Raw genomic sequence first — 14190 nt, forward strand, 5'->3', positions numbered from 1 at the left:
GGCTTTGGCAGCTTGGTTTATAAAGTCCTTGAAGTAATTTTCTAGATGTTTAGGTGTATGCGCTGCCCAGTAAGCAATTCAGACCAGTCAAAGGCACTAACCGTCAGCATGGTCTCTGTCTCAGGGAAGTTTTTACTTTTTTTGCTTTGGCAATACTAAGTGAAGTTTGAATATGTTACATGAAAAAGTGTTCTGCGTCTCCCTGTAACACAGGAGATTTCTACAGGTGTTTCCAAAATTCATCTCTAGCCTTAAAGCAAGGAAAACATTCAGCTCCAAAGGTGGTTCCTTAATGTGCAAGTGTGTGAAAATTAGGTTTGCTTAAAAGCTTATAAGCTCTGTGCATTCCAAGTATAATGTAACTAATAGAGATGTCATACAAGTTCAAGGAATGTGTGCAATAGAAATGACCTGCTTATCTTGAAATCGAGAAGGTAAAGCAGATCTCAAGCTATATATAAGAGCTAACTTAAATTTTTCAGAAGTGAGTTAGGTATTTCGGGACAGAGTTTTGAAAAGACCTTTAAAAAGCCTGGCACTGAGTTCCTGGAAACTAAGGGACTGCAGCAGGTTTGAAAATTTTCCCTCTAGGAAAAATAATCTTTCCATTCCATATGTCCTTCAACTCTGAACAGTCCAGGGGGAAGGAGGCTCTGTGTGTGCAGTTCATGCAGGCAGTATGCTCAAATTGAGCTATACATGACTGAGAAGATCAGTACTTCAATCTGACATTCCATTTCTGTGAACATGACTGTGGCTCTTTTTTGCATTGTTCACTGGGCTGAAATAAGGGCAGCAGATGATGAAAGCTATTCTGCAGCTTCCACTGAAATGCAATATTCATCCTTTAATTGGAGACTGAGTAAACATTGTTGAGTAAAAGAGCAATTTTGGCCTACTGTAACATTCAGCAATCCTCTTGGGACAGAGCTAACCATCATTGTATGTTCCTCCACCACAGGACTGTGTATGTAGATGTTTATAGGAGTTTGATAACAAAAAGTCTTTCACCTCTATCATATGTTCAAATCTTATCCAAGTTGATAATAAATGGAAGTCACTGCCCTGTGGAGGTCAGGTGTCTGCATCGCAGAGATTTGTCTCAGTTAGCATTTCTTGGCAGTGCTGCCCAAAAGGTTAAGAACCTACCAAGCCTTATAAAGGAGTCATGTCAACAGAGTTTGAGGCACACCATTGGATCAGTGTGGAGAAGCTTCTACAACCACTACCTGTGTTATGCTTATTTGTGAATAAATGGGGGGGAGCATCAGTCTTTGGAGCTGGCAGTTTGGCACTTTTCCTGTTGTCATGTCATACAAATAAAACACCTCTGCATCATTTAGTTGCATCTGGGATTCCACTTGCTTGTACTTCCATTGATTTCACTGAGTAGGCCTGGTTGCTTTTTGTCTCATTACCTCCCTATCCCGGGGTAATCATTACATGAGGTAAATTGGCCAGTCTTTCAGGCCAATTTTCAAAGTCTTATTTTTGGGGGACTTTGGCAACTGTCAATCCCTTCCAGATCATGGGGTATGTGTGAGAGGTCACCTAGACCATCAACATATATGCCTAGGCAGGAGTGGAGGCTGCACAGACCTTTCACCCTCACTTTAGGTCACTGAGACAGAATCCAAAGGCTAGACTGAGTTCAGACATTTGGTGCCTCCATGGCTGTAGTTGTATAAGCATCCAGGAATTGAATTCAGGTCTCCTGTGTAGAAGGCAAGGAGTCTGCCACCAAACCACAGGGAACTCCTGCCTTTTGGCTACGCTTAACTAAGCTGAATTTAAAACCTGGTGTCAGGGTGTGGGTGTGGATATAGTTCTTTGCTCAGTGTTCTGTGATCATGAAATAGAGTTGCATATAGTAGTGAATGGCATTCTGCATATTAATGCACTGTAATAGCAGGCTTTCTTGTATAGACTTAGATGCAGTTGTAGCATTTTGTAAGGGGATGTGCTTTATTAGCCTTTAGCATAGCTCCTTCCTTCCTGTGCTTCATATCTGATTTAGCACCTTCCCGCTTTTGCACAGTTGTGCCAGTGACAGAAAGGACAACAGAGTAGTGCTGTGGGGAGCAGGGGAGAAGAGTGAGTACTTTTAAGTTTAGACCAAGGAGAATCCAGTCAGTGTTGCATTGCTTTTGGTTTTGATAAAGGCAGGTGTGTAGGTATCCACAAGTGGATTTTTTTCAGAAGATGAAAAACATGATTGTATCCACAGCTGCAGGTCTGAACCATTTACCACTGGCCTGCATAGGGAGTTTGAATTGTTAGATCAATCTTAAAGCATAAAGAAGTAGAGCTGCCATAGAAAAATGTGTCAATTAATTACACTACATAAATGCCCGCAGAGGAAGAAAGGTCTTTAATCTAATTTACAAATAGGCAAGTGAATTGGTGGCAGACTGGGAATAAAAACCTCAGAAGTCCTGTGTTTCTCTTCAGAAGGGGGAAAACCCATAAATAATGAGGCACAGAGGCTCTTCTATGGAAAATCGGGGACACATTGGTGTCTCAGTCTCTGCTACCAAGTTCTAGCCTGCCCATCTCACCTACAGCATTGTTTTCAGCCCAGTTCTCTGCAAACCTTCCCAATCCTTTCTGCCCCACTCAGTGACTTCTCTTTGTTGATTTTCCCTTTTCCTATAGTTTTTCACAGAGTATGGTCCTGATTATGTTCTGGAGATCACCCCAAGCTGCAGGCCAGACCGCAATGAGCCACAGAGAATCCAGGAAGTTCTCAACTCCATCAAAGGTGAGCTCCCCCCATCTCCTAGACCCCCCTGCCCTGGGAGACACCAGCTGTTGACTGGTGGAAATTTCCACAATGATGCTTGAAAGAAGCGAAGAGTTGAACTCTTGTTTGGTTAACAATTCATAGTAGACAATGCCATCCATCTTTTCACTCAGGATTCATACCACAGTTGCTAACAAATCAGCTCTGAAATGGAAGAGGCTTTCTAGGCCAGGCAACCATAGTGTGATCTCTGGCCTGAGGAATTCCTAAACACAGGCCGTAAATGTTATCCCTTTCCCTATAACTGCTGCCTGCAGAGACCACAGGGCCCAAGGCTTGCTTTAAATTGTTTAGGAAGGCTGTATGCCTGCAATCACTAAAGCCAGCACAGAATGAGTTAACTACTGCTCAGATGTCCAATAAAGGCATGTTGGACAGCAGCCAAGAGAAGTGATTTCACATCACATGCCTAAGGTTAATAGGTTTGGGCTTGGTGGGAAAAACAGAGGAGGTAAATTTCTGAGCTGAGAGCATTGTATTGAAAATGCCCTGCATGCCCCACTCATTCACATGTGCGCACACACACACACTCTCTCTCCCTCTCCCTCTCCATTTCTCTCTCCTGAGATGCCCAGGTCCATGGATTCATAAAAAATGCTCTTCAGCTGATCTTAACTCAGTGGTTAAGAGGAGGTTGAATCCAGCTGCTTGGATCAGGGGTTGGCAACCTAAGGCTTGTAGAGCTTTTAGATTGGTCCATGGAGCCATGGCTTCAGCAGCATTCAGTGGCAGGGGGCCCATGCTGCAACTGGGTAGTGGGAGCTTTGCCAGAGGTAGGGTTCTGTCCATGCCAAGGTGCAGTCGGGTGGCAAAAAGAAGCAGTGAAGACAGCTGGGTCCTACTGCTGGCCCAACTCAGTCCTGAACTGAATAGTGATTATTGGTCTCTATGGGACTACTCAAGATTTCAGCCACTCATGCAAAGGAGAGAGAGCCTAGTTCTAAGCCCAGTGCAATGAGTCACTTCTGCCCTGTTATGAGATCTAATGAGATTGAATTTGCCAGGTTTGCAATCACTCTCTTGAGGCAGGATGACTTTGAATAGGATAAGCAGGTTCCAACAACATTTGTATATGTTCTCAAGGAGCAGGTCATGCAATTAAACACCTCCCAGTGGTGGAGCAGCTAGCATTGGATCTGATAACCCTGTGAGCTCAAAGGAGATGTGTTAATCCAAAAGTCAGTAGCATCCAACCTTAAGAGCTGGAAGAACTTACCCTTGCTCACATCTGCTGGAGTTGAGGAGCAAGGAGCTGCACCAGGGCTGGGCAGCTGGAACCTGCATGTGTGCTGCTGCCCCTCTTTCCCACCACCTTCCTCCCTCAGCTGCAGTGTGGGCACAGCTTCCAGCTGGTGGGAAGCCATGGCACAGCTGGATGCCTGGGAGTTGGGCAGGGAACAGCAGCATCCAAAGCACTTGGACACAGCTTCCAAACCACCCAGCTCCAGGGCAACTCTCCACCAGCTTGAAGCTGCCTCAACACTGCACCCAGGAAGCAGTGGGCAGAGAAAAGTGGCAGCAGTGCAGGCCCAACTCCCAGCTGCCTAGCCCTAACTTGAACATGGGTCAACCCCACCCCACTTCTGACGCCGCCACAGGCCCCTCCCAGCCTGCCCTGGATTGTAGCCAGGTTGTTCCATCCGATGTCATGTAAAGGCTGCTGTGTTTGTCCATTTACACAAACTTCTTTCACCCCAGACACCTGAGCAAAGTTTTGGTGCCAGTTAAATGTAAATTGGGGTTTTTACATCAAGTCCTAGATTCTGTTGCAGTTAGACAAAGTCAAGTTCAGTGACTTCTCCCAGGGTAGAATGGGGGAAAACATTAACATTTCCTTTAAAAAAAAAAAAAAAGTGTTGTGACTTTTAACATCAGTGTAACTATCTGTGACAAGGTAAACCTCATCTCTGTCAGGTTGGAAGCACATCAGCTTTGGAGCTACATGAGACTGGCAAGTCTGTGCTCACTTCATGAGCTGTAAATGAATAGTAGTAAGTACACGAACAGCAGGGATAGCAAATATAAAGCTGATTGAAATGGCTCTGGTTTCAGCAATCTTGCATAGAGGTGAAAATAGACCTCTGATCAGTGCCTGTTGTAAACTCATGGTATTGGTTTGATTGCTTAAAATACATTTAGGAAGTATGAGCTGGGCTAAACTACATGAATGACTTTTACAGACCTGTCAAAAGCCTTAGGGTTGTGTCTGATATTGACTTGTGCTCTTGGCATTTCATGAGAGAGAGACTTCTGAAGAGTACAGAATAGTCTTATGTCCTCTTGGGAGAATGCACAAGGCACCAAATTGGTCATAATGGGAAGAGAAATGAGGCTCAGATGCAGAGTGGGTCAGAGGAATTGAGTGCTATACATGATGCAGATATATGAAGTAGATTATTTTAAGCCATATTTTCTACTCAATAATGTACTTCCTTTGATGCAATTAGAATTTTTCTTTAAGAGTGGGTTGGTGTTCTGGGAAGCTTTGCAAACTTGTGGCTTATAGCTGCCACCTAGGTACTCATAGTTTCATAGTAGCTAGGGTCAGGGGGGACCTGAATAGATCATCTAGCCTGACCCCCTGCCACAGGCAGGAGTGAATGCTGGGTTCACAAGACCCCAGACTGGTGATCATCCAACCTTCTCTTGAGTTTGCCCAAGGTAGGGGCAAGGACCACTTTCCTGGGAAGTTGGTTCCAGATTTTGGCCACCCTAACTGTAAAATATTGCATTCTGATCTCTAACCTAAACCTATTCTCCATCAGCTTATTACCATTGTTTCTTGTCACTCCAGGTGGTGCTGAGGAGGAAAGGGCTCTGCCTATTTGCTGTTGATCTCACCTGATGAGTTTGTAGGCAGCCACCAGGTCCCCCCTCAGCCTCCTCCTGCTGAGGCTGAACAGGTTCAGGTCCCTCAGTCTCTCCTCGCAGGGCCTGTCCTGCTGCCCTCTCACCAAGCGGTTGGCCCTCCTCTGAACCCTCTCCAGGCTGGCCACATCCCTTTTGAAGTGCGATGCCTGGTACTGGACGCGGTACTCCAACTGCGGCTTGACCAAAGTCGCATAGAGGGGGAGTATCACCTCTCTGGACTGGCTTGAGATGCACCTTTGGATGCATGACAAGGCATGGCTGGCCTTGCTGGCTGTGGTCTGGCATTGGCAGCTCAAGTTCATCTTGGAGTCATTAATGACTCCAAGATCCCTTTCTGCCTCTGTGCCTTCAAGAAGGGAACTCCCCAGCCTGTATGTATGCTGTGGATTCCTTCTCCCAAGGTGCAGCACCCTGCATTTAACTACGTTGAACCCCATCCTATTCTCATCTGCCCACTTTTGTAGTCTGTCTAAATCTATTTGCAGCCTCTCTCTCCCTTCAAGTGTGTCCACCTCGCCCCACATCTTAGTGTCATCAGGACACTTGGACAGTGTTCTTTCCACCCCCTCGTCCAAGTCGCTGATGAAGATGTTAAACATTGCGAGCCCAAGGATCAAGCCCTGGCGTACCCCAGTGTTCATGTCTCGCCAGGTTGAGTACAACCCGTCCACCATTACTCTCTGGGTGTGCCCCATCAGCCAATTTTTTACCCATCCAACTGTTTAGGCATCAGTGCCACAGTCACTTAATTTATTGATGAGGATGGGGTGAGAAACAGTGTTAAAAGCCTTCTTAAAGTCTAGAAAGACTACATCCATGGCGACACCATCATCCAAGGATTTCGTTACTTGGCCATAAAAGGCAATCAGGTTGGTCAGGCAGGACCTGCCTCTGATGAACCCATGCTGATTGCCCCTGAGCATGATCTCCCCTGCAGGCCCCCCACAGATGTGCTCCTCGATGATCCTCTCCAAGAGCTTCCCGAGCACCGAGGTGAGGCTTACAGGCCTATAGTTACTTGGGCCCTCCTTCCTCCCTTTCTTGAAAATTGGAATCAAATTAGCCAGTTTCCAATCCCCCGGCACCTGGCCAGATGATCACAAATGCTCATACAGCCGGGCCAAGGGCTCCGTGATGACCCCTGCCAGCTCCCTCAACACCCTTGGCTGGAGGGCATCTGGAACTGCAGATTTAAAAATGTCTAGCCCTTCCAGAAAATCGCTAACTACATCTGCACTGACTGAAGGCCTGACAGAGCTATCTCCGAGATTGTCCCTACCTCTGGTAGGTGGGATGTCCTGGTCCCTGTTCAAGAAAACAGAGGCAAAGAAACTGTTAAAAATATCAGCTTTCTTGTCTGGCGTAGCCACAAGATTACCGTTTGCATCTTGCTGGGGCCCTACATTGCCTGGTGCCCTCTTCTTGCTCCCAGTGTACTTGAAAAAGGACTTTTTGTTGTCCTTAATCCTGGACGCTAGCCTGAGTTCCATCTCTACCTTGGCCTTCCTAATAGACCTCCTACACTCCCGGGCTGAGAAGGAGTACTCCTCCTTGGTGATAGCTCCTCTTTCCACTGGTATTGCAGCCACTTGTATACAGTTATGGGGGAGACAGGAGAAACTAGTGCTTTTAGTAAATATGATAGTCATTCAGAATGTTTGCAAAAGCATTTTGGGCCTTTGTGGAAGATCCAGACAGACATTTTTAATATGAGCTACCTGTCTAGAGGAGTATTTTCCCAACTGAATTCAAAGCCTCGTCTCATGCACAGTCTAAAGTAAAGCTGCTTTTTAATTGGTATTACACTAGAGAAAGCTGTAAATTGCTTGTGTTACACATCTATTAGTTACGAATAATTCTTCAGTTAAAAGAAGGTTTCTAGTTCCCTGGAGTTCATAAAAAAGACACAATTGGCCGTGTGGTACAGGCTGTCTCAGACGGCTGGAGCCGACTTGAGGTGATCTACAAATTGCTCGGTCTTTAGGCGGGCTGGTGAATGGAGAGGCAGACAAAATGTATTGGTTGCAAAAAGGCTTTACTTACGCCGCTAGTAGCCGCAACGCAGGTGGTCCGATCGCTTAAATAATTACACGAGTTGCTCCAGCTGGCAAAAACCCGGGCCAGCGAATCCGTACACGAACCAGGCCCGCGGGAAAAGGGGTTACGTTGAGGGATAGCGTTTGGCGACAGGGAGAAAAATCTATAGTTGATCAGGCTATCGATTTGCTCTGCCACGAGTCAGGAATTCTTTTAAGTCACTCTGCAGCGTGCTCAAAGTTCTCCGTCTTGGGCGGAAGTCGCACAGAATTTTATACGGCTAACAAGCCAATCGCTAGCCGCCACATAGGAATAATTTAGAATCGGCCAATGATGGGACACAAATTTGCATACGAATGGCGGGAACTCTCTTGCACCGGAGTTTTCTGTTGCAACAGAAAACTTTTGCTGTGCACAGAGACTCTCATGTGGCGGGAAAAATTCCATCGTGCTGAGGCGCTCAAAATCATTGGGTTATGACATGCCCCCTTGCTGATGGCACAGCTGGAATTTTGGACACATGACCGTACCTCAAGTGAAGTTCGTCTAAGGACTCGTTGGTTTTGCAACGCTTAAGTAACAAATATATATATATATATATATATATATATTAACAAATAACTTTATAGACCGGTCTCTAACAAACTATAAAATATAACAACTTGAACCTATGAAAATAATTATTAATCATCAGCTGACTGGGAAACATCTACTTGAGACTCTTCCTCTATGTCAGTCGATGGAGCGTGGTCCTCAATGACATAGTTGCCACGGAACGTTCGTCTTCTTCCATAACAGATAACTCCAACTAAAATGCTTACAAATATTAGAAAGAAAGCTCCACCCGTTACATTACCGATAATGGTACCCCAATTGCTTTCCTGCATTGCTGTTAAGGTTAAGGCTGATGCCAAACTTGTAATGTTATTAGTTAAAGGATACCATGGAACCATGGATGATTGTGTAGTAATAATAGAAGGATCTAATATATGGATAGTTTGTTGATTGCTTCTTTGACCAATGGAATTTGTCACCCTACAAATATAGGTTCCAGTGTACCTGTAGATTAATGGGCTGTTAAAATGTAGTGCATCACTCATGGACACTAAACCCGCAGGCCACTGTTCATCTAGCCTGGTCCAGGTGATTTTTATAGGTGGCGGATTAGAATTAACATTGCACTGAAGCTGAACAATTTCCCCGCCGAAAGCCCAATTTCCGTCATAACCAGTTATTGAAACTTCAGGGGCATATTGGATGTCCAGTACGTGAGAGTATCTCATTTCTTTGTTTAAAGCTGGGTGTTTCACAATACAAGTTATACGCCTTCCCCTCGCAAATTTAGTGGGAATGATCTTATATCGGCTTATAACTGTTACCGTTCTATTTGGAAAGGAAATTGAATTATATTCCATTTTACCAAAGTCTCCTTCCCAACTTATATTTGCAGCGGGTTTCCCAGTAGCTGCTGTACAAATGGCTGCCACTGCCCACTTTCCATCATCTATTAGAGAATTTGGCCCTTTGGTAAAACTTACAGTGGGGTCAACAAGTACAGTTACAATTGTTAACGATTGTGTATTTCCTAATGGGAATGTAGTTACTTTGCATATATACTCTCCTTCATCATAGAAACTCACATTATGCAGACTAATCGTTGCATCAATGGGCGAAGAACTTCTAGACAACACCCTCCCAAGGTATTTTCTTTGAACAGAGACCCCATATTCAGGATGATGCACAATAATAGTTTGTACACTTTTATCATATATCTTTTCCCATGAAACTTGTATTATGGTTTCATTCATGTCAATCATACATTTTAATGTGACATTCTTCCCCCAAACTGCTGTTATGTACGGATCAACAACAGGTCTGACTAATATACTGCAGCAGAAATGAGAGAGGAGCAGCGCCAGAGCGAGTTCTGGCCCAGCGGACATTCGCTGCCTTGGTGCCCCCTCCATAGCCGTTACTTCGTTGACTCGAAGGAACTGCAGTTGGGTGCTCTACGGATCTCACAATCGAGCGGCTGTAAATTACTGCTTTGTTGAGGTCAGGCCTATAAAGAAAGAAAACAACAACAAAACAAAAGAGAATCGTAATTGAATTTACTATAAAGATACTAGGTGAACGTCGGAACGACGAGTCATCCAGTTGTGATGAACGATAATAGGGGGATGGTCGGGCTTTTCCTCTAATAGGACAGAATAGGTATTAGGGTACTGTCCCGATCGTAGAACTGTTCCTTTGTGAACTTGTGGATGAGATTGGCGGGGGTGTGGTATTGAGATCCACACTAACTCATCTGGTTGGAATTTAGGTTCCCAAGGTAGAGGTTTTTTGACATTAGCTTCATCCCATAACATTTTGGCAGTGTTCAGTGAGATGAGAACATCATGATTGAATTTAGTCCAGTTTTTGAACGTCCCTCCCCCTCTGAGATGAAGTTGTTCTTTGTATAGGCCTATATGTCTTTCTACAACTCCATTGGACTGCGGGTGGTACGGCAGATGGAAATGCCATGCTACATTGTGAAGATGAGCAAATTTGTCTAGAGCTTTTGAATTAAAAGGGGGTCCCCCATCAGACTGAATCTCATGAGGAGGTTGCCAGGTGGCAAATACAGCAGTTAAAGCAGAAACAACAGCAGTGGCATTGCTTTTTCATAAGGGAATGACTTGTAACTGTCTTGTTCCCAAGTCGACGACGACTAATCCTTTACTTGGCGGCTTAGACCCTGGGAGGGGTCCTAGCAGATCTACCTGCCAGACTTTTCCTGCCTGGAACTGCGAGGAATCGAAAGCTCCGAGCTGATGTTTGGTTCGATGACACATCTCCTTAGCACATATCTCACAGGCCTGAGCTACTTTTTCCCAATCGCGCCAAACTCCATACGAGGCCGGCTCCATAATGGTTTGGCGCCAACGTTGATGGCAAGCTCGCGGTCCCGGGTGACCCCAATTTTCATGAAGCCATGTAAGGAACGGACTTACTTCAGTACCAGAGTTAGTGGTAATAGGTAACACTACATCAGTCCGAAGTGGGTCTTCTAAGAGTTTATCGATGACCTCATGCACTGGGTCTGTGTCCGGACGGTGTGACTTAGTGTGCCTAACCAATGGGAGCCGTGCAAATTTAGTTAACGTTTTCCAGATGTCTTGCCAATCATCCAAATGTTCGGTGGGAAAGGCTGTACCAGTAAGAATCTTGTAAATGTACTGCGAGTCGATTGCGATGATTGGAACTGGGAGCGTATCGTCATGATTCATAGATTCATAGATTCATAGATGTTAGGGTCGGAAGGGACCTCAATAGATCATCGAGTCCGACCCCCTGCATAAGCAGGAAAGAGTGCTGGGTCTAAATGACCCCAGCTAGATACTCGTCTAACCTCCTCTTGAAGACCCCCAGGGTAGGGGAGAGCACCACCTCCCTTGGGAGCCCGTTCCAGACCTTGGCCACTCGAACTGTGAAGAAGTTCTTCCTAATGTCCAGTCTAAATCTGCTCTCTGCTAGCTTGTGGCCATTGTTTCTTGTAACCCCCGGGGGCGCCTTGGTGAATAAATCCTCACCAATTCCCTTCTGTGCCCCCGTGATGAACTTATAGGCAGCCACAAGGTCGCCTCTCAACCTTCTCTTGCGGAGGCTGAAAAGGTCCAGTTTCTCTAGTCTGTCCTCGTAGGGCTTGGTCTGCAGGCCCTTGACCATACGAGTTGCCCTTCACTGTACCCTCTCCAGGTTATCCGCATCCTTCTTGAAGTGTGGCGCCCAGAATTGCACGCAGTACTCCAACTGCGGTCTGACCAACGCCCTATAGAGGGGAAGTATCACCTCCCTGGACCTATTTGTCATGCATCTGCTGATGCACGATAAAGTGCCATTGGCTTTTCTGATGGCTTCATCACACTGCCGGCTCATGTTCAACTTGGAGTCCACTAGGACTCCAAGATCCCTTTCCACCTCTGTGCCACCCAGCAGGTCATTCCCTAGGCTGTAGGTGTGCTGGACATTTTTCCTCCCTAGGTGCAGCACTTTGCATTTCTCCTTGTTGAACTGCATCCTGTTGTTTTCTGCCCACTTGTCCAGCCTATCCAGGTCTGCCTGCAGCTGTTCCCTGCCCTCCGGCGTGTCTACTTCTCCCCATAGCTTTGTGTCATCTGCAAACTTGGACAGAGTACATTTCACTCCCATGTCCAAGTCGCTGATGAAGACATTAAAGAGTATCGGTCCAAGGACCGAACCCTGCGGGACCCCACTGCCCACACCCTTCCAGGTCGAGACCGACCCATCTACCACGACTCTTTGGGTGCGACCCTCTAGCCAATTCGCCACCCACCGGACTGTGCAGTCATCCACATCACAGCCTCTTAATTTGTTCACCAGTAAGGGGTGGGATACCGTATCGAAGGCCTTCCTGAAGTCCAGGTATACGACATCCACCCCTCCTCCTGTGTCCAGGCGTTTCGTAACCTGGTCATAGAAAGAGACTAGGTTGGTCAGGCACGATCTGCCTGCCACAAACCCATGCTGGTTTCCCCTCAGCATAATTTGTCCTGCCGGGCTCTCACAAATGTGAGCCTTGATAATTTTTTCAAATACTTTACCAAGGATGGAGGTGAGACTGACCGGCCTATAGTTGCCTGGATCCTCCTTCCTCCCCTTTTTGAAAATGGGGACCACGTTAGCCCTTTTCCAGTCCTCCGGGACTTGGCCCGTGCGCCACGAGCATTCGAATATTCCCGCCAGTGGCTCTGCAATGACGTCGGCCAGTGCCTTCAGCACCCTCGGATGGAGCCCATCCGGGCCTGCCGACTTAAAGGCATCCAGTTCTTCCAAGTGACTCTGCACCACCTCAGGATCTACGCATGGAAGTCTGGCGCCTTGCTGCTGCCTCTCTACAACCCCAGTGAGAGACTTGTCGTGCCCCTCGCTTAGGAACACTGAGGCAAAGAACTCGTGGAGGAGTTCAGCCTTGTCCCCCCTATCTGTCACCAATTGCTTCTGCCCATTTAGCAGGGGTCCTATTCCTCCCTGGGCCTTCCTTTTACTCCCTATGTATCTAAAAAACAATTTCTTGTTGTCCTTTACTTGGGTTGCCATCCTCAGCTCCATGATGTGTCAGACAATGCTCCAGTACCTTGAGGAATCCTAACAATTCACATTTTTGGGCCGAATTGTCATCCAGGTAGGCTTGAAATATTTCCTTATCGTGACAAGCCTTGCAATAGTACCCATAGCCTCCGCCATGTCGGGAGGTTCCATCTGAAGCCATCCACGCTGGGGCAAAGGTTCCATACAGTGTAGGGACCTTTTCCTCATCTCCTGGGCTAGGATTGGGCGTCGTATCTTCAAACTTCCAGCAGTGCCAGTTGTAATGGTGGGTAAGCACCAACATACTCCATGTTTTAGGCTCTCCCTGGAAATGCGGGTCAACTTTTTCTGCATCCAGCAAGGGTAACAATATGGCACCGGGAGTGCGTTGTGTCCCATGCCCCCTTGCTAATGGTTCCACTAGTTGTCCAGCCAGGAGGATTTTCCCTATTGCTCCATTCAGGTGTTGTGCCGCTTGAAGCGTCTTATGGGCAGTGTATACTAGCTCATCGCGAGGGTTGTGCACAACAGCCCACACGTAGTTTGTGGTGAATCCAAGGGTTACGATTAATGGCTCACCAAGATCGATTGCGTGGAGCTCTGTGTTTTTAACCGTGGCTAACAGGCGAAGTAGGTTCCGCTGATCTCCTTCCATCCAAGGTGTGGATTTTCGAGATTTGTCACGGATCTCTCGCTGTAATTTAGTAAGAAGCGCCAAATGACTGGGTTCAACATAATGCCGGTACCAGTTTAAGTGACCTAAAAGCTGTTGAAAGTGTCTCTTAGTAACAGGGAGGAATGTCCTTAATGGATCAATGTTAGGACCATCAGGTGAGATTCCGCGGAGGATGGAACCAATACAACGGGTGCCGAGGAACGTGATGTCATCTACAGGGTGTAGGCATGACTTTTCCTCGTTGATCGTCCATCCTTCACTCTGAAGGTGAACGACTAGTTGGTTAACTATATTAATAACGACGGAACTATCACGACCCATGATAGCAATGTCATCGACGTAACTCCAGATTCTCAATTCCTCCTCTGGGGGAAGAGAATGTGAGGCATGAAAATTCTTCAGGGTATTGTTCATGGCACCAGTAGCCAGCGACGGAGCGTTGCAATACCCCTGCTGGCAAACCGTCCATCTGTACATAGTGCCATCAGTGCGCATATTTAGTACTCCTTCAGGGTCAGTTATCGGAATTGAAAAAAACATGTTTTTCAAATCCAGTGTGACCCTGACCCACTTACTTTGCTGGAATTGAGCCATCTCGAACATGCATTGTGGTAGAGTAGAAGGATTAGGTTGTTGAAGTACTTGACTTCTTTTGTTGACCTCCCTATAATCGACGACTAGCCGGGCTTTATTGGGTTTTCCAGGTTTC

At 46.4% G+C, this 14190-nt stretch overlaps 1 protein-coding gene across 11 annotated transcripts in view; it reads left to right on the forward strand.

The window, feature by feature from the left end:
* Positions 1-14190, forward strand: part of LOC102573806 (histone deacetylase 8) — a 181841-nt gene that overhangs the window by 155485 nt on the left and 12166 nt on the right. For 8 of the 11 annotated variants that reach the window (XM_059732660.1, XM_059732658.1, XM_059732659.1 and 5 more), the window contains one exon: positions 2656-2761. The exons of 2 other annotated variants lie outside the window; for them this stretch is intronic. In XM_059732660.1, the coding sequence (XP_059588643.1) occupies positions 2656-2761 (106 nt within the window). Of the gene's footprint in view, positions 1-2655; positions 2762-14190 lie in introns of those variants that run through there. One more of the 11 variants, XM_019481929.2, reaches the window with a different exon arrangement.

Source organism: Alligator mississippiensis, chromosome 8, assembly GCF_030867095.1.
Source record: "Alligator mississippiensis isolate rAllMis1 chromosome 8, rAllMis1, whole genome shotgun sequence".
In the NCBI taxonomy this organism is placed as follows: Eukaryota; Metazoa; Chordata; order Crocodylia; family Alligatoridae; genus Alligator; species Alligator mississippiensis.